Source organism: Stegostoma tigrinum, chromosome 9 (genome assembly GCF_030684315.1).
Source record: "Stegostoma tigrinum isolate sSteTig4 chromosome 9, sSteTig4.hap1, whole genome shotgun sequence".
In the NCBI taxonomy this organism is placed as follows: Eukaryota; Metazoa; Chordata; class Chondrichthyes; order Orectolobiformes; family Stegostomatidae; genus Stegostoma; species Stegostoma tigrinum.
The window spans coordinates 86753765-86773869 of NC_081362.1; the positions used below are offsets into that span (position 1 = coordinate 86753765).

Genomic DNA, 20105 nt, shown 5'->3' on the forward strand with positions numbered 1-20105 from the left:
CCAGATTCCAGGAACGTTATCTGAGTTTCTGGATTAACAGCCCAGTGTTAATACCAATTAGGCCATTTGGAATTTAATTCCAGAGATTTGTTGAAGTCAAGAATCTATTGATGACCGTGAATCCATTGTCAATTGTCGGAAAAACCCATCTGTTTCACTAATGTCCTTTAGGGAAGGAAACTGCCATCCTTACCTGGTCTGGTCTACATGTGACTCCAGACCCACAGCAATGTAACTGATTCTTAACTTAATTAGGGATGGGCAGTAAATGCTGCCTAGCCAGCGATGCTGTCATCCCATGTATGAGTAAAGAATTGCCTCCCCTTAAAAGATTGTACTCCAATCTGAGCATGGTCTAATGTGTGTTTCTACACAGAGCCATGGCATTGGCCAAAAATGAAGTCTTAAAATAAGCCACTGGCTGTGGACGAGTTAGGATTGACTGCATGTCAATTGGTGCAATTAAAAATATTAGTACTGTGCTTGGATTGCTTGCCTTTTAGAAATTTGGAAACATAGAAAATAGGAACAGGAGTAGGCCATTCAAGTTTTCTATGCCATTTCATATAATCATGGCTGATCATCCTACTCAGTATGCTGCTCCTGCTTTCTCTCCATACCCATTCATCCCTTTACCCTTAAGAAGTATATCTAACTTCTCCTTGAAAGCATTCAATGCTTTGACCTTGACTGCTTTCTGTAGTAGAGAATTCCACAGGCCCAGCACACACTTGGAGAAGAAGTTTCTCTTCAACTCATTCATATAGGGCCTAATCTTCTCCTGAGACAGTCACCTTTGGTTCTGCACTCCTTGGTCATTGGAACATCCTTCTTGTGCTTAGCCTGTCTGGTCCTCTTAGAATGTTGTGAAGCACGCTTCATTCTTCTGAACTGAAGTGAATATAATCTAAACCGATCCAGTCTGTCTTCAGATATCAGTCTTGTCATACCAGTCTCATAAACCTTTGTTACACTCCCTCTATAACAACATCTATCTTGTAAGAAGACCAGAACTACACACAGTAGCCCATGTGTGGTCTCACCCAGGCCTTGTACATTTTGTAGCAAGACATCCCTGCTTCTGTAATCAAATCCTTTTGCTATGTCATTTGACTTCTTGACCACCTGTTGCACCTATATGCATGCTTTCAGAAATGATTTGGATGAGAATATGCAAAACATGGTTAGTTAATTTGCAGATGACACCACAATTGGTATAGAAGACAGTGAAGAAGGTTATCTAAAAGTACAAAGGGAACGTGATCAATTGGGTCAGTATGCTGAGGAGTGGCAGATCGAGTTTAATGAGATAAATACTTGGTGTTGCATTTTGGTAGACAAACAAGGACAGGATTTATACAGTTAATGGTAGAGTCCTGTGGACTGTTGCAGAACAGAGAGGTCTAGGGGTTCAGGTATATAATTCGTTGAAAGTTCTGTCACAGGAAGACAGGGTGGTAAAGAACGTGTTTGGCCTGGTTGCCTTCATTGAGTATGGGAGTTGGGACTTCATGTTGTGGTTGTACAGGATGTTGTGAGGCCACTTTTGGAGTATTGTGTACAGTTCAGGTCACCCTGCTGTAGGAAGAATATTATTAAGCTTGAGAGGGTTCAGAGGAGATTTACAAGGATGTTACTGGGTATGGGGTCCTTGAGTTATAAGAGGTATGTGAATAGGTTGGGAATTATTTCACGTCAAGGTGGGATGTTGAGAGCACACCTTTATAGAGGTCTGTAAAATCACAAGGGGGATAGATAAGATGAAAGCCAAGGTCGTTGCCCTAGGGTAGGGGAGTTCAAAACTAGAAGGCATAGCTTTAAGGTGAGAGGAGAGAGATTTAGAAATATCCTTGGGGCACCTTTTCACAAGGTGGTTCTTGTGTGAAATGAACTCCCAGAGGAAGTGGTAGATGCAGGTTCAGTTACAACATTGCAAGGACATTTGGACAGGTACATGAATAGGAATGTTTTAGAATGGCCTAATACAGGCAAGTAGGGCTAGTTTAGTTTGGGTAACCTAGTTGGCATGGACAAGTTGGACCAGAGGTCTATTTCCATGTTGTATGACTCTGCCTGTATGAATCCTGGTCTCATGGCACCTCGTCCTTTCCAGTTGCCATTCAGATAGTAATCCGTCTGCCTGTTTTGCTCCTGAAATGGATAACCTCAATATATGTCGTCTGCCGTGCATTTTTACACTCAATCTGTCTGAATCATCTCTACATCCTCCTCACAGTTCACGTTCCCTTTTCAACAGGATGATCTCCCACTCCAGGGTCTTTGTCAGCTTTTGGGTGTTTTAAGTTGTAAGTATATGACTGGAGGGAAAAAATGTTTGCTTTGAGAAAGTATTTCTGCCGCAGTGTAGCAGTCCAGCTGTTTGCGTATCATCTATGATCAGATGCTTTCTTTAGGAAGGGGAAAATTATTGCAAAGTGGTCCAGCAAGTTGAGCCCAATATTCTCTAATCCAGCTATATTGTGAACCTGGGGAAATAGAAGGGGTAAGTTTCTCTAAGGAAGCTGTTTGGAAATGGGGAATTTTTCAGATCAAAGTGTTTCCACGTGGATTAGGTAGATAGGAAAGCTCTCGGGATTATACAGTTGCTTCATATTATAATTAGAAGCCTACATCCTCGTATTGCATTGTCAGTTACTGATGTTGTCTTGCTGCTGTTTTGAATTTTTTGCATTAAATGTTCAGTAGCTAAATAATGAGGGCATCTTCTCTCAACACTATATTTGATCACTGCAATAAACTGCCATCTCTTTCCAGATGATTAAAATTGTATGTTGAAGTTTATGCAATTAGATTTAAATAACCATCAAAAGCCTTGATGATGTAATCTGCGATATTGTCTTGGTTTCATGACGCTTTATTGTTCTATGTTTCAGATTTCTAAAAGTAGATTGTAACCATTACTGGAGGATATTTGAGTGTTTATCAATTTCTGCACAAATTAGCTTTGGATATGGCCTAATTCTCCTCTGCTGGTGAATTATTCATTTACTCAATCATAAGTTTAGATCTATTTTTCTGCAGATTGCTTGCAATCATATCTTCATTATAATATAATTTTCCTTTCATTGCCAATCTATATTGACCGTTCGTCTTTACTTTAACTAAGATCATTTTATACAGATGTTTGATATAATGAAGCAATGTACCTACTTTGCTTTAAATATGGATTCCAATTTATTTCTGTACAAATTGCCTCTACTTGTGGAGGAGACTTATTAGTCTGGTTATTGTTTGCTGCCTTCATGTCATCCTTTATGCCTTCAAGCTGAAGGTATTTGCTGACATATTGCTTTCATCAGTATGGTGGCTGAGCAATAGATGATCCCACTGTTCTTAAGCTATACACTTACATTATGGAGAGTCAGTGATCCATGATGATATCTGTCTCCCCATTTCTCCCTCCATGCAGCATCTACTATAGTGACACTCTAGGGTAAGGTGAGCTTTGATCCAAATAAATGCTCATGCTTCACTTAGATTCGATCACCAATTTGCAATTCACTATCTAATATTCTGTGAGTGTGCTTCTGTAGCTGTGCAGTGCTAGAAAAAAATTACAATGGAAACAGAAATACGGAATAATCTGATCAGATCCTCAGACATTCTGGCAGAAATGAGGAAAAAGCTGGGTGCATCAATCACCTGATTGACTATTTATCTCCAAAAGGCTGTGAATACAATTCATGTAAAGCATATCTTTTTAAAAATTACTGGTAATCACAGTGTGATTCTGCACCATATTTAGTTGTCGGAATCCATGCTTAGCATGGAGAAAAATCGCAGATTCAGCAACTGAAACCTTGCATAATTTTGATCCAAGCAGAGATCCATATTTTAACTCAAGTTATGGATCAAACCTGTATCAGAGATAATGGGAACTGCAGATGCTGGAGAATCCAAGATAACAAAGTGTGAAGCTGGATGAACACAGCAGGCCAAGCAGCATCTCAGGAGCACAAAAGCTGACGTTTCGGGCCTCAACCCTTCATCAGAGAGGGGGATGGGGTGAGGGTTCTGGAATAAATAGGGAGAGAGGGGGAGGCGGACCGAAAATGGGGAGAAAAGAAGATAGGTGGAGAGTAGAGTATAGGTGGGGAGGTAGGGAGGGGATAGGTCAGTCCAGGGAAGATGGACAGGTCAAGGAGGTGGGATGAGGTTAGTAGGTAGGAAATGGAGGTGCGGCTTGGGGTGGGAGGAAGGGATGGGTGAGAGGAAGAACAGGTTAGGGGGGCAGAGACAGGCTGGGCTGGTTTTGGGATGCAGTTGGGGGAGGGGACGAGCTGGGCTGGTTGGGGGATGTGGTGGGGGAAGGGGAGATTTTGAAGCTGGTGAAGTCCACATTGATACCATTGGGCTGCAGCATTCCCAAACGGAATATGAGTTGCTGCTCCTGCAACCTTCGGGTGGCATCATTGTGGCACTGCAGGAGGCCCATGATGGACATGTCATCTAAAGAATGGGAGGGGGAGTGGAAATGGTTTGCGACTGGGAGGTGCAGTTGTTTATTGCGAACCGAGCGGAGGTGTTCTGCAAAGCGGTCCCCAAGCCTCCGCTTGGTTTCCCCAATGTAGAGGAAGCCGCACCGGGTACAGTGGATGCAGTATACCACATTGGCAGACGTGCAGGTGAACCTCTGCTTGATGTGGAAAGTCTTCTTGGGGCTTGGGATGGGGCTGAGGGAGGAGGTATGGGGGCAGGTGTAGGACTTCCTGCGGTTGCAGGGGAAGGTGCTGGGTGTGGTGCGGTTGGAGGGCAGTGTGGAGCGGACAAGGGAGTCACGGAGAGAGTGGTCTCTCCGGAAAGCAGACAGGGGTGGGGATGGAAAAATGTCTTGGGTGGTGGGATCGGATTGTAGATGGCGGAAGTGCCGGAGGATGATGCGTTGTATCTGGAGGTCGGTGGGGTGGTGTGTGAGAACGAGGGGATCCTCTTTGGGCGGTTGTGGCGGGGGCGGGGTGTGAGGGATGTGTTGCGGGAAATGCGGGAGACGCGGTCAAGGGGGTTCTTGACCACTGGGGGGGGAAGTTGCGGTCCTTGAAGAACTTGGACATCTGGGATGTGCGGGAGTGGAATGCCTCATCGTGGGAGCAGATGTGGCGGAAGCGGAGGAATTGGGCATAGGGAATGGAATTTTTGCAGGAGGGTGTGTGGGAGGAGGTGTATTCTAGGTAGCTGTGGGAGTCGGTGGGCTTGAAATGGACGTCAGTTACAAGCTGGTTGCCTGAGATGGAGACCGAGAGGTCCAGGAAGGTGAGGGATGTGCTGGAGATGGCCCAGGTGAACTGAAGGTTGGGGTGGAAGGTGTTGGTGAAGTGGATGAACAAACCTGTCTTGTTTGTTTTGAATGGCTGAGGATTCAAAACAAGATATTGGCATTTGAAGACTTGTCAGAAATGCAAACCTTTTAAATTCATATTTACTTTAATAGGAGAGAAATAAAAGTAATAGAAATGGCTTATTTCAGGAGCAAAGCCAGATATTTATGTTCTGCTTTGTACATAGAGAATGAGACAGCCACAGCACTGCTGGCCATGTGGATAAATTCAGAATTATGTGAACAATTCTTTAGCCTACTGATTAAAACTCACATTAAGTCCCTTAATTTTAATGCTTTTTCATCTACAGTTTGTACATTACATCTTGAATTTTAATTTTAAGTGCTGGTGTCTCATTAAAACATGCTTGGTGTCAGGTGTAATCACATGAAATTAGATGACATGGCTTTTGATCAAAGGGAAACTATTTCAAACCAAGTGAAAACTGGGAAATGACATGTCGAGATAATTGCTACGGTCATGCTGTCAGAACTTATAGAATAGCTTGTTATTATTAATCAAGCCTGCAATCACGGAGACATAAAGTTGATCTGAAGAAGGTAGCACCTTAAAAATGCAGCTTGAACTATTTGTGGTCTGTTCTTTAGTGCGATAAACGAAGAATCCTACAGTGAGAGGTTTGTACGTGTTGGTGGTAAGGATGAAGCATCATCTTCAACCTGTGTACAAACTGGTTATTATGTGCACCTAAATCCTTACTGTTTGCATACCGGCTTCCAGTAGGAATCCTTTGCTGATAGGCAGTTGCTGCTGATCTAAGGATCGAGTATTTGGATAGGGGGTCCTGTTGAGAACTAATCCCAATCTCTATCTCTGTCTCTCTCTTCCCCAATTCCCAAGCCATCAGTCACATGTTTCTGGATCCATGGCAGCCCTTGGTCTCAAGTGAGCATAGTGTTTGTGGTAGCTGCCACAATTTCAGTGGGGCTGCAGAGGAGCGGCTGGCACCTGACCTGTCTCTTTCAGGTACAGAACATCTACTACCTTAGTCGTCAATGCTGGGCAAGGTTGACCCTGCCCAATTAATGGTTGGCAATTAAATGTGGCTTAAACAATAGAGCCAATGCGAGGCTCTTCAGCCAGTGTGCAAGACCCCTGTTAGCTCTGTTTAAAATCTATTCTTGTGTTCAAGCTCAAAAATGCAATTGATGTTGTTTGAGAGTTGTCCGCTAATGCAGATGGCAGACACATGGCTTTGATCAATTAATGACTGAGTAACCTGATCTCAGGTCTGTACCAGCACTGTTCCAGGAGTGTGCACGCATTGTTTGTTTTTTGTGTCCTCCATTACCTAACTTTCTTGCCCAAGTATCCACTTGACATCTATTTAACACATTTTTTGCAATGGACTGGCTTGGTGAATTATAAAGATCAACTACATATTGAAACCATAAAACCTTTTAAAATCTGGCCACCTGTAAATGATCATTTACTAAGATTTTGCCATGCAAGGGGTTCAAGGGGTCTGCCTGATCTTTCCTGTCATTGAATGATCTTGCGCATCATGTTCATTTTTCCTTTAGCGTTATGCTCAGAGGAACGGATTATATTCACACCCATGCTGGAAATGCTTCCAGCAACGTAAGGGAGTTGAGATCATTCTGCACACCTTCATATATCATTTTTACTTATTTAAGAGAACGTTTGAAGGTGCAGAAAGTGGGACTGCTTCGTTTCTGTGCCAGAACCAACTATTTTTACAGTGGCTCTGATTCCAAGAGCTCCTCTGGCAATATTTTCTGTTATGTATTTTAGGGAATGTCATTTTAAGAAGTAGTTATTAGAGGGTACGTAGTAGCATAAAAATAAGAATAGGCCATTCAGCCCCTCAAGCCTGTCCAACCATTTAATGAGATCATGGCTGACCTGTGACTTAACTCCAATACACCCACCTTTGGCCCATATTTCTTAAGTTTTTTGATAAGCAGAGACATTATCTCACTCAGATTTAAAACTAATAACTGATCTATTATCAATTTCCATTTGTGGAAGAGAGTTCCAAATCTCTACCATCTTTTGTGTGTATGAGTGCCTCTGAACATCTCTCCTGGAGATGACCCTATTTCTCAGACTATGCCTTCTAGTTCTAGAATCACTAACCAGTGGAAATAGTTCATCTTTATCTATCCCGTCGTTTCCTGTTAACATCTTAAAGTCTTTGATCAGATCACCCCTTAACCCTCTTAAATTCTAGAGAGCACTGACGTAATTTGTATAATCTCTTTATCGTACACGAGCGCCTAAAACCTAGGTATCATTCTTGTAAACCAACATTGTACTCCCCCTGAGGCGAATATATCCTCAAGGTGTGGTGCCTAGGTCTGCTCTCATCCTCCCCTTGGTCTCCGCAGCTTAGTCTAATCAGGATGAAGTATAGGTACAGCATAACTTCTACATCTTATATCTCCAGAGGATTGGAGTATAAAAGGCCAGCTTCCATTAGCCTCCTTGCATCCTGATGTCAAGGGACAATGCACATAAAATGAAGTTATTGTCAGTGCCAAAAATTAAAACAGCAAGTTAAATTTGGTAAATCATTGCAACTGTATCTTGCTGAAGCTATTCTAGCTCAATTTTGTTCCCTGCCCATGATTGGAAAAGTGGGGAAGGAAAGAAACCTTTTGGAAAGAGGTGGGTCTGTCTTGAAGTGGAAATGTGAAAATCAAGAACTTTACACTCAGGCAGGATCCTGAATGCATATGGTGTAATCTTCCACTTGATGTGAAGTGGATAAACCTTGCTGAGGTTTTCAGAGACAGCTTAGCTTAATTTATCAGGGTGCAGGTTAAGTGTTGGGATTTCACTGACAGTAGCCACCCTCACCAGAGGGTAAGAATTAGTTTGCTGTTCTCGAATTTAAATGTTTGTGATAATTTATACAACAGTCCTCCATGTAGTCAGTTGGTGCCTTGTCTTGTTTGTTGCATCTGTGTATAACTGTTGATGTAATCTTACACTGGTCCCCACAGCAGCTTGGACGCACCCTGTGGTATAGCAATTAGGAGTGGTCCTAACTGATTAAATGAACTGACACAATGATTGGACCTAGATAATACACCCTTTTGATAAAAGTGCATAAGCAGTATGAGCAGGTATTCACCATACAGCCCCTTGAACCTGTTTCACCATTCAGTACAACAATAGCTGATTTTCTGTCTCATCTCCCCTTGTTTTAGAATCAACACAATCAGCCTTAAAGCCATAACATTTAAAAATACAAGTAATTTAGCGTGTTGAGTCTGTCCTGGCATTCAATGTGATCATGTCTAACTGATAATCCTCAACTTCACTTTCCTGCCTTTTCTCATAACCTTTTATTCCCTTACTGATTAAAAATCTGTCTTCAGCCTTTGAATATTCTTAACGATATACTATACTTGAGACCCAGCCTTGTTAGTCCTCTTCAGTCAAGAATTCCACAGATTCACTCTTCTCTGAAAGAAGAAATTTCTCCTTATCTTGGTCTTAATTTGGTAATGCCTTATTCTGAGATTGTGCCCTCTGGTCCTTGACTCATCTGTAAACGGAAGGAACCTTTGCACATCTATCCTGTAAAATCCCCTAAAAATCTTACGTGTTTCATTAGATGAAGAGTCTCTGCTCGAAACGTCAGCCTTCCTGCTCCTATGGTGCTGCTTGGCTTGCTGTGTTCATCCAGCTCCACACCTTGTTATCTCTCTTCCCTAGACTGTATCTAGTGTCAGTGTATCTCCCCTTGGACAAGGGGCCCAGAATTGTTAACAGTATTTCAGTTGTGGTCTGATTAATACCTTGTATAGTGCTTCTGATTTTGTTTTCGATTCTGTGCAACATATCATCTACCTGTGATGTTTGTTGATTATTCACATGCTGTTGGATAAGTTCCACATTTACCAACTTGTTGTCAGGTAATCTCTGTGCTGAATAGCAATTGTGTAGAGAGAACATAGTTTTGTTATTTCAGAAAAATCCTGATTCAGGTGCTGCAGTATCCTGATAACCACTGTTGAGCATTATGGAGGTGAGCAGTACATGCTCTTCATGGCACTTGTGTGAATTAAGAGTTATATTCCCAGGGAGCTCTGGAAGTCAAAGCATTCACCTTTGATTAATGAACAAAAGGTACGTATGTACACATTCTTAAGATTTTAACTTTCCAGATACTGCAGTCTCCAGGGTAATTATTTTCCTTTGAGTTGTCTTTTATGACTTAGCCATTGTTTTGAAATATCTAATAGTGAAAGGAAAAAGATGATTGAGAAAATTGATTGATCTGTAGAACTGGACAGTATACTGCAAGCCATGTTCCTTTTAAGCTGCATGACTGTGCAGCCATTTGAAGGGTCCATGCGTGCTGATCAACCGTGAGGACACCACACACAGACATCAGAGGTCTGCACAGTAGCAGGAAAATCTCAAGAGAACATAGGCTATAAGATGGTAACATGTCCAAGAAACATATTGAGCAAATATCGTGGGGATACTTCGTAATAGGGCAAAATTCAGATCGGTATCGCATTTGAATTATAAATATTTCATAAGATGTTATAGCATGGGATCCAGCCGTTCTACCCTTTTAAATTCATTTTAATTCTCTTTAAAAGCAAGTTTGCATTATTTTCATGCTCAGTACATATAGCAGTAAGCCTGACTGGCACTCAACTGTGTCAAATGATATTCTATATACTCTCAAGACATCTAACTACACTAAGTATCAAAACATCAGAGGTACTGACATTCAGATGGTATGTTACACAGATGCCCTCATCAGTCTCTTCCAATTGATGATAGATTGCTGGGCGCTATCCAAAGATGAGCAAGGGAGTTCTTTTGATTCAAAAGCCAAATACTGCAGAAGCTGGAAATCTGAATTTAAATGTCAAACTGCTGGGAATACTCATCAAATCAGGCAGCACCAGCATGGTAAAACAGAGTTAATGTTTCATGACTGTGACCACTCTTTATTTGGTTATGATCCCTGCTAATATTAAACATGTCAGATTCCAAAGTGAAGATAACAAAGTATGGGGCTGGAGGAACACAGCAGGTCAAGCAGCATCTTAGGAGCACAAAAGCTGACGTTTCGTCAGCTTTTGTGCTCCTAAGATGCTGCTTGGCCTGCTGTGTTCATCCAGCCCCATACTTAGTTATCTTGGATTCTCCAGCATCTGCAGTTCCCATTATCTCAGATTCCAAAGTGAAACCTGGCTTAATAGGCATTAAGTTTTATTCTTGCAATTTGTCAATCATTGAACATATTCACAAAAGAATGCCAATATACTATTAACAAAAGAACAGGGGTTTGTTACAAAATATAACTGCGACGTTATCCAAGGATTATTTGAAACACCTATTACATATATCCAACATGTAAAGATTGAAACCTTTAGCTGGCGACAACAATTTCACAGACTCTTAAACCTGTGTAAGGTCACCTTGTATCTACCTTAAAACTCTTTATTCAATTAGCACAACTGTAATCTGTTTCTTTTTGGCAAAGTTCGGCATTAAATCAGTCCTACATTCTGTAGTTCGTGTCTGTCTCTTCCTCCGACCCTTAAAGAAGCTGCTACCTCAGCACACCTATGTTTGAAGTCATCTCTTTAACAGCCTTCTGTTTGTGGAGTGTTTCATTTCCTGAGTTTTAAGCCACTTAGGACTTCTTTTCAGTCCAGACTGCTTTGGAGACTGCAAACCCAACAGCACTTCTGCAATAGACCTTTTTCTCTCTGACTGAAAACTATACACTGCCTGGCTTCTTCTGGGCTTGACTGTTTTTTGTGTTATTGGACTCTTGTCACTGGGAAAGAGTAGTTTATTTATTTCAATCTTCTACCCTTTTTTCTTCATGAACTGGACTGTTCATGCAAGCAAACAAATTTTCTAGACATTGTGGAACCACTCACCAAACTTAAAATGAAGCTAAGGTTGTGTTTTCCCCCCTTGTTAAAAGACACAATATAAAAATGCATATTCAACTTAAAGCTAAACATTGCTCTTCCGCTTTGGAGCCCATGTTTTCTAATAATAGCACATCATGAACCATCTTCACAATTGCCTGTGAAGCATTTTGGAAGATCTAAGGGTCGTAAAAGATCTTTCAAATGTAAAATTTCATTTTTATCTTTCCTTTCCAGATTACAGACAAGTTGCTTGAAATATCGCAAACTAAAATTGGAGTCTTCAATGTGTTAATCACGCACTGTTGCCAAACTTGGCTGCCCGCTGTTTCTCCTGTTGAAGGTTTTCTACAAGATTATTTCATGAGTCCTGAAAACCACATGGATCTTTTTTTAGAGGCATGTCTATTTGGACCTGTTTTTAGGAAGGATCAGAGGTAAAGTGAAGTCCTTTTGGGAAAAAAAAATTGCTGCGCCTTCTCATCAAAATTGATACTAACCTCAGTGTTTTATCATTTCACAAAATTTCCACTTCTTGGAAATCTCAAAAGTTAGAAGTCTAAAGTATGTGTAATTAGTTGTATTACCAAAGGTGAATCAGAAAAATCTGTTGTATGCTTTCACAGATCGGTTCTTGATTTGTGTCTTTAATAAATGTAATGAAAATTTTCGAAGAATCAATTCTTTTCTTTTTGTCTAGACTGATTCAAGATGTACATACCCATATAGAATTACTGGGCGATGAATGTGCAGCCAACACCGGCACTGAATGGTAAGTGAAAAGCTGGTTTCTGGGTTAATTGTTAGAATGGGCAGAGTTGATCTGGAGGAAAGCAGAGAAATGATTCATGAACTTGGAAATGCTCACACAGACAAAACAAGATTCACTAGTTATCTCTGTAAACAATTAGCCTGCATTCATGAATATAACTGCACAGAATGGCGGGTGAAGAAGGACTATAATTTTATGATCTTTCTGGCTTTTTATTTTGGTATTCTCAGAGCAAAACATTTATGTGATTTTCAGTTAATCTCAACAAACGTTGCTTTGGTATGCAAATACATATTGTTTATTTTTAGCTACCTCCATACATTCTTGTTCACATTTCAGTGCTTTCATAAAACTTGAATTTGCCTGTTTTCAGTCTGTTACTTATGTGGCCTGGTTGTTTGATGCATTTGGCTGTTTCTCAGTAGTGGTTTGTTTCAATTCTCTTTGCATGATTTACCAACAGGAACCACTTAGCATGTTGCTTGCTGGTTATAAAGAAAGGTCAAGTATTTGGAACACGAGTCTCTTAGAATTTTCCCCATGCCATACCAATCCTATAGTATGCACAGGCTTATGTTGAAGTTGATGTTCTGGCAAGTTTAACATTAGAAGTATGTTGCCTTACAATTCCTGAACCCCTCTCTTTGCAACTCTTTTAGTTGCTCTTTCTACAAATTTCCTGTTTTCTGCCCACTACAAGACACACAATCCACAATTGCAATTGGATTTACATTTTTGTAAGATCAAAGGCATATCACAAAATGATGATTGTACTCTCCACATCGGACGCAGTGTGAGGCTAGGACTCCAGGGACTGTTTTACAGTGACACCTTATATTTAATATTGTTTGGAGGACTTATAAGACCATAAGACATCGGAGTGGAAGTAAGGCCATTCGGCCCATCAAGGCCACTCCACCATTTAAATCATGACTGATGGGCATTTCGATTCCACTTTCCTGCACTCTCCCCGTAGCCTTTGATTCCTTCTGAGATTAAGAATTTGTCGATCTCTGCCTTGAAGGCATCCAACGTCCCAGTCTCCACTGCACTCCGTGGCAATGAATTCCACAAGCCCACCATTCTCTGGCTGAAGAAATGTCGTCTCATTTCAGTTTTAAATTTACCCCCCCCAATTTTAAGGCTGTGCCCATGGGTCCTAGTCTCCCCGCCTAATGGAAACAACTTCCTAGTGTCCACCCCTTCTAAGCCATACATTATCTTGTAAGTTTCTATTAGATCTCCTCTCAACCTTCTAAACTCTAATGAGTACAATCCCAGGATCCTTAGCCGTTCATCGTACGTTAAACCTACCATTCCAGGGATCATCCGTGTGAATCTCGGCTGGACACGCTTCAGGGCTACTCTGTCCTTCCTGAGGTGTGGGGCCCAAAATTGGACACAGTATTCTAAATGGGGCGTAACTAGAGCTTTATAAAGTCTCAGAAGCACATCGCTGCTTTTATATTCCAACCCTCTTGAGATAAAGGACAACATTACATTCGCTTTCTTAATTACGGACTCTACCTGCAAGTTAACCTTTAGAGAATCCTGGACCAACACGCCCAGATCCCTTTGTACTTCTGCTTTGCGAATTTTCTCAACATTTAGAAAATAGTCCATGCCTGTATTCTTTTTACCAAAGTGCAAAACCTCACGTTTACTCACACTGAACTTCATCGGCCATTTCCTGGACCACTCTCTTAAACTGTCTAAATCTTTCTGCAGCCTCCCCACCTCCTCAGTACTACCTGCCTGTCCACCTACATTTGCATCATCGGCAAACTTCGCCAGAATGACCCCAGACCCTTCATCCAGATCATTAATATATAAGGTGAACAGCTGCAGCCCCAACACTGAACCCTGTGGGACACCACTTGTCACCAGTTGCCATTCCGAAAAAGAGCCTTTTATCCCAACTCTCTGCCTTCTGTCAGACAGCCAATCCTCAATCCAAGCCATTAGCTCACTTCGAACACCATGGGCCCTCACCTTGCTCAGTAGCCTCCCGTGAGGCACCGTATCAAAGGCCTTTTGGAAGTCTAGATAGATAACATCTACTGGGTTTCCCTGGTCTAACAAACTTCTCTCATAGAACATACTCTTCAAAGAATTCTAACAGGTTTGTCAGGCACGACCTCCCCTTACTAAATCCATGCGGTCTGGTTCTAATCTGACCCTGCACTTCCAGGAATTTAGAAATCTCATCCTTGACAATGGATTCGAGAAATTTACCAGCTACCGAGGTTAGGCTAATCGGCCTATAATTTTCCATCTTTTGCCTTGATCCTTTCTTAAACAAGGGGGTTACAACAGCAATTTTCCAATCATCTGGGACTTTCCCTGACTCCAGTGACTTCTGAAAAATCACGACCAAAGCCTCTGCTATTTCTTCAGCCACCTCCCTCAGAACTTTAGGATGTAGCCCATCGGGGCCAAGAGATTTATCAATTTTTAGACCTTTTAGCTTTTCTAGCACTTTCTCTTTTGTAATGCCTACCATACTCAACTCTGCCCCCTGGCTCTCCCTAATTGTTGGCATACTACTGATGTCTTCCACTGTGAAGACTGACACAAAGTACTTAAGTTCTTCAGCTATTTCCTTATCTCCCATCACTAGCCTTCCAGCATCAATTTGGAGCGGCCCAATATCCACTTTTGCCTCTTGTTTGTTTCTTATGTATTGAAAGAAACTTTTACTATCATTTCTAATATTACCAGCTAGCCTACCTTCATATTTGATCCTCTCCTTCCTTATTGGTCTCTTTGCTATCCTCTGTTTGTTTTTGTAGCCTTCCCAATCTTCTGATTTCCCAGTGCTCTTGGCCACTTAATAGGCTGTCTCTTTTTTGTTGATATATTTCTTGACTTCCTTTGTCAGCCATGGCTGTCTAATCCCACCCCGGATAATCTTTCTTTTCTTTGGGATGAACCTCTGTACTGTGTCCTTAATTACACCCAGAAACTCCTGCCATTGTTGCTCTACTGTCTTCCCCGCTAGGCTCTGCTTCCAGTCGATTTTTGTCAATTCCCCGCTCATGCCCCTGTAATTACCTTTATTTAACTGTAACACGATTACAACCAATTTTGCCTTCTCTCTTTCAAACTGCAGACTGAACTCTACCATATTATGATCGCTGCCTCCTAAGTGTTCCCTTACTTTAAGGTCTTAAATTCACTTTTACACTAAACTTGCCAAGTTTTGTACACAAAACTAAAATGGTTTGTTTAAAAGTTCTGAAAGTTCACTTTGGAGATTTTTTAACAATGTTTCCTAGCAATCACACGATAGGTATGAGCTGCTTGCTTTGCTGTACAATCAGGGGCTATTTTTGAACAGTAGCATGCTAGGAGAAGTTCTTGTGTTGTCTGTTTCAGTTGGAATGAAACAATAACAGAAATTTCTGGAAATCCTCAGCACATCTGGCAGCATCTGATGAGAGAAATCAGACTTAACATTTTGGGTCCAGTAACCCTTCTACAGAACTGATGGTAGCTCGGAAAAGATTGGTATAGAGCCGAAAGAGAGAGAAAAACAGTTGAACAGACAAAGGAATGCGTAAAGTTCAGTTGGGCAAATGAAAAGCTACTACAGTGCACTATTAATAGCTGATAGTGCGTTGTTTGTGATAGCAGCCCATGTGATAACAAGGCCTGGTATATGGGGGTAGGGGAAAGGACATGCAAGAAGGTGTCTCAAGGCCTAAAACTGTTGAACTCAATATTAAGTTCAGAAGGCTGCATTGTCCCCAAGCAGAAAAATTAGGTGCTGTTCTTCCAGCTTGCACTGAGTTTTGTTGGAGCACTGCAGCAAGCCTGAAACATATGCAGGTGAAGGAACATGATTGTGTGCTGAAGTTGCAAGCAACTCAAAACTCAGGGTCTTTTGTGCAGACAGAATGTTGGTATCTGCAAAGCGATCACCAGTTCAGCGTGCTTTTGTAAAAGTATTTATACTTTATAAAAATGTAATCTGTTTTTCTAATCAACCTGTGCAGATATGTTATTACATATCTCAGGAGCAGGTGGGACTTGAACTCCTAGTCCATGGGTAGGGACACTCCCACTGCAGTTTACAAGCCCTGACTTATTTATATTTTATTAGTGATTGTGTATGTTAACTATTTACTGCTTCTTGTTTGACATTTTGTTTTGATAATATAAAGTTATACTTGTAGTTAACAGAGCTGGTCGATGGATGTTTTGTTTAAACCTGATCTCAATAGTGTTTAAATGTCATTTTGGTTACGAGAAAAGAATTTTTATTGTCGTTATCTATGGAGTAGTAAGACTAAAATAATGGTGCACTCCTTTCGCCTTGATCTTAACACCAGTGCTACTAAATGATAAACTGATTAGGAAAACGATGGAAAAGAAAACAAATCTATTCTTCTAGCTAAATGAGCACACAAAGCCTTTGGGATGGAGACGGTTATGGGAGGCAGTGTTGGGGTGACAGCTGTGGGGGAAAAAGCATGTTCCCAGAGTTGAGAAGGAGTTAGTTCTTCAATGATGAAGGATTGGATAGGCATTGTTTATTTGCAAAGGATGTGCTGATGTTTTGGATTGAATCTCAATGGAAAGAATGCAGGGTTATACTTTTTTAAAGCCTAATTCTTTAGGGACCATGATATGAAGGGCCTAGGCCCGAAACGTCAGCTTTTGTGCTCCTGAAATGCTGCTTGGCCTGCTGTGTTCATCCAGGTTCACACTTTATTATCATGATATGAAGGTACTTGTGTTGGACTGGGAGGGACAAAGTCAGAAGTCGAATGACACCAGGTTATTGCCCAACAGTTCTGAGGTAGGGTCACCAGACCCAAAACGTTAACTCTTCTTTCCTTCACAGATGCTACCAGACCTGCTGAGCTTTTCCAGCAGCTTTGTTTTTATAGTCCAACAGATTTATTTGAAATCACAAGCTTTCGGAGTGCTGCTCCTTCATCAGGTGAAGTGACTTCGGAGCATCGCTCTGAAAGCTTGTGATTTCAAATAAACCTGTTGGACTATAACCTGGTGGCATTTGACTTCTGACTTTAGAGACCAGATAGCACTACAGTATATTTTTTTAAAACATACATGATGAGGCTCTAGTTTGTGAGAACCACTTATGCTAATCAGATTGCAATAATGACAATTTTGTCATTCTGATTGGAGGGAATAAGTAATGTACTTAACATTGATCAATTAGCTTGGTAGACTGAGACATTGCTTCAGCACAAGAGGCTTTGATTGTTCTGATCACTAGCAAGTGTGACACTGATTCAAATGCATTTTTAAAGGTATTTTGAACTCTCATGGCTAAACCTGTCACATTTGACGTGAATTATCTACCTTTTAATTGAGTCTGGACATATTTTGTTAATGCTTGCAGCAGTTTGCTTTTAAACCAAGGTAGATTCCCATCATGTTTCCACAGGATGATTTAAAATTAGCATCATTGTCACATGTACTCACGAAAAGTTTACAAGTCACTACTTAGAGTGCCATTTTAGATCGAAAGGTATCTAGGTACAGGTTCTTCAGTACAAATTCTTACAGGTGTGAAAATAAATTCTAAAAACAAAGAAATAAAAACTTCTGAATAATTGTCCTTTCAACCCAACCCATGCTGGCACCTAGCCTTGAGTCTGCTCTGGGCTTTGATTCCAGACCATGTCAGGCCTCACCTTGAAGCTGGGAAACTGCCCTGGAAGCATCTTTTACTTCATTAATCAAAAGCATATGCCATCCACTGAGGAGATTGTACTGACCCCTGAATTTTAATCTTGTTTTAATTGTTACTGAAACATCATGTTTACATATAATGATGTGGTAGTACAGGTATAATAATATGTGCTAATATGCCAGCAGACTGAAATGCGTATGACCAGCATAACCTGTGTAAAGTGCCTCGCTAAAGTGGTTTATCTTGCAACTGAGATCCTTGATAGTTGTAGATGATGATTAAGGATAAGTAGTTGTAAACGATATAATCAGATTCTTAATGTGGAGCTTAACTGATTTTGTTACTTCTCAATAAATGTATATTTCCTGAATTGTTGAGGAATTTCTCTTGCGGAGCAACCAACTGGTGTGTTTGATGTTGATGGGAATATTAATGATTTTTAAGATTTGGGTTATGGCTCATTGTCTGTGCTAACAATGTACAGGTTTGTACACGTGGTTTGTAATTGTAAAAACTGAAAGAAACCTGTTCTGAGGAAGGATCGCTGGACCCGAAACATTAACTCTGATCTTTTCACATATGCTGCCAGACCTGCTGATCTTTTCCAGCAGCCTCTGTGTTTGTTCCTGGTTTGTAGCTGTGCTTTCCAACTTCGATACGTTGGCTTTCAAAAAAAATGAATTTCTTAAAATCTAAATTATACTCTTTTTTTCAGACATTTTGTAAGTTTCCTTGCTATCCTTTTGAGAACCATTTTAGAGTCACAGTTTTCACAGCACAGAAAAAGACCCTCAGCTCAACGTGTCTGTGTCAGTTGTTGAGCGTCATTCTATTGTAATTCCAATTTCTGGCAACTGGCCTGTAGCTGTGGTGTTTTCACATGTTCCTGCTGTAACCATTTATTTTAGGTGAAATTCTTTTCCCCAAAATCTGCTCTAAACCCCACCTGCTCCATAAACCCGTGTGCTCTGGTTGTTAACCCCTCTCCTAATGGAAAACGTTTCTCCCTATATACCTTCTCGGTGACCTTCTAACTTTAAATACTTCACTCAGGTCCCCCCCCTCAGTATTCCCTCCTCTGAGGAAAACAATCCAGCCTATGGAGTTTCTCTTCATAGCTGAAGTGCTGTAGCCCAGGCAACAACATGTTAAATCTCTGCACCTTGTCTGTGTAATCTAGAACAATTTCTAATAACTGCAGTTGTTTGCCTTACAACATGCAATTTAACACACCAAAAGTCTGAAAAGAGGCATGCAATCAATCGTTTTGTAGCCATCTATTAGTCAGAATGCATTAGATGATGGAGCAACAGTTACAGACAAACTTTTTGTATCCCTTATGGCCACTGGGTTAGAATGACATTTGCAGGCACCTCAGAACTAATCATCTACTAGGATGTACACCAGCCCCAGATGGTACTTGGCCTGGGAAGGCCACATGGAAATTAGTTGAGAAAAGGGGTGAAAAGCAAACATTTTCGAAACAGTATGTAATTATTATTTAACTTAAGGTTGGAATCAGATTATTGAAACAGTAACATTCTTGTGACCCAAAACTTGGGTAGTGATTAACTTGTTGAAATAGTTGTTTTCTTTTTTGTTGATTTACTACCTTGCAGTGAAAGCAGAGATGATCAATCAGTGCGGATTTGTGCCATTAACTTCCTCTGCCATTTGAATGGTTCAAATTCCCTGCACAGGAAATTCATGGAGAATGTTTTCAGTAAACTCCTTGAAAAGGTAATTACTTATTTTTTGATATTTTCCTCAGGCAAGTACCCTGATGCACTGTTTGTACACACTGATTTTTTTTTTGCTGAATATGTATAATAATTTCTGATACTTCCTTTGATGATCAAAGCTAAGCTATGGTTTACATGATAGCAGAAATGACCTCAGCACCATGTAACGCTACCCTGTTAAATGCTGGTTAGACAGAGTTCAGACGTTTATTTTTATAGTCTGATTTAGTTCTACTGTCAACAGAAATCCCAACAATGCTGGTTACTTATTCCCACTTTAATTATTTTTAATCAATCTACTTAGACATGTTTGGAGCAGGTACGACTTGATTCTGAGAACTACCTGGCTGATGGTTCCAATCACTAAGTGGTTAATTTATCTGACACTACTTTGGTAGCTATACTGTACAGATGGAATATCTTCAGATTCTGGTACATTCTATTTAAAGCTTTAATTAAATGACTGAGTACAAAAGGGAACATAAATAAACTCAATTTGAAGTACTATTTATAATTTTTTTGCAAGAGAACCTGCTTGTAAAAATGAGATTAAAGTCTGATTGCATAAAATTCTATCTTCTGTCAACATCAGAAAGTACGTGAGTTGGAGAAAGAATTAACACATTTGAATTTTGAAGTCAACTAATTGTCTCTGCCTTTTGCTGTCAGTTTAAAAAATGAGTGTTT

General features: G+C 40.6%; 1 protein-coding gene across 1 annotated transcript in view; it reads left to right on the plus strand.

Moving 5' to 3' along the window:
• Nucleotides 1-20105, plus strand: part of tarbp1 (TAR (HIV-1) RNA binding protein 1) — a 183163-nt gene that overhangs the window by 84945 nt on the left and 78113 nt on the right. The window contains exons 19-22 of the mRNA XM_048536298.2: nucleotides 6198-6323; nucleotides 11474-11673; nucleotides 11937-12008; nucleotides 19296-19416. Coding sequence (XP_048392255.1) covers nucleotides 6198-6323; nucleotides 11474-11673; nucleotides 11937-12008; nucleotides 19296-19416 — 519 coding nt within the window. The remainder of the gene's footprint in view (nucleotides 1-6197; nucleotides 6324-11473; nucleotides 11674-11936; nucleotides 12009-19295; nucleotides 19417-20105) is intronic.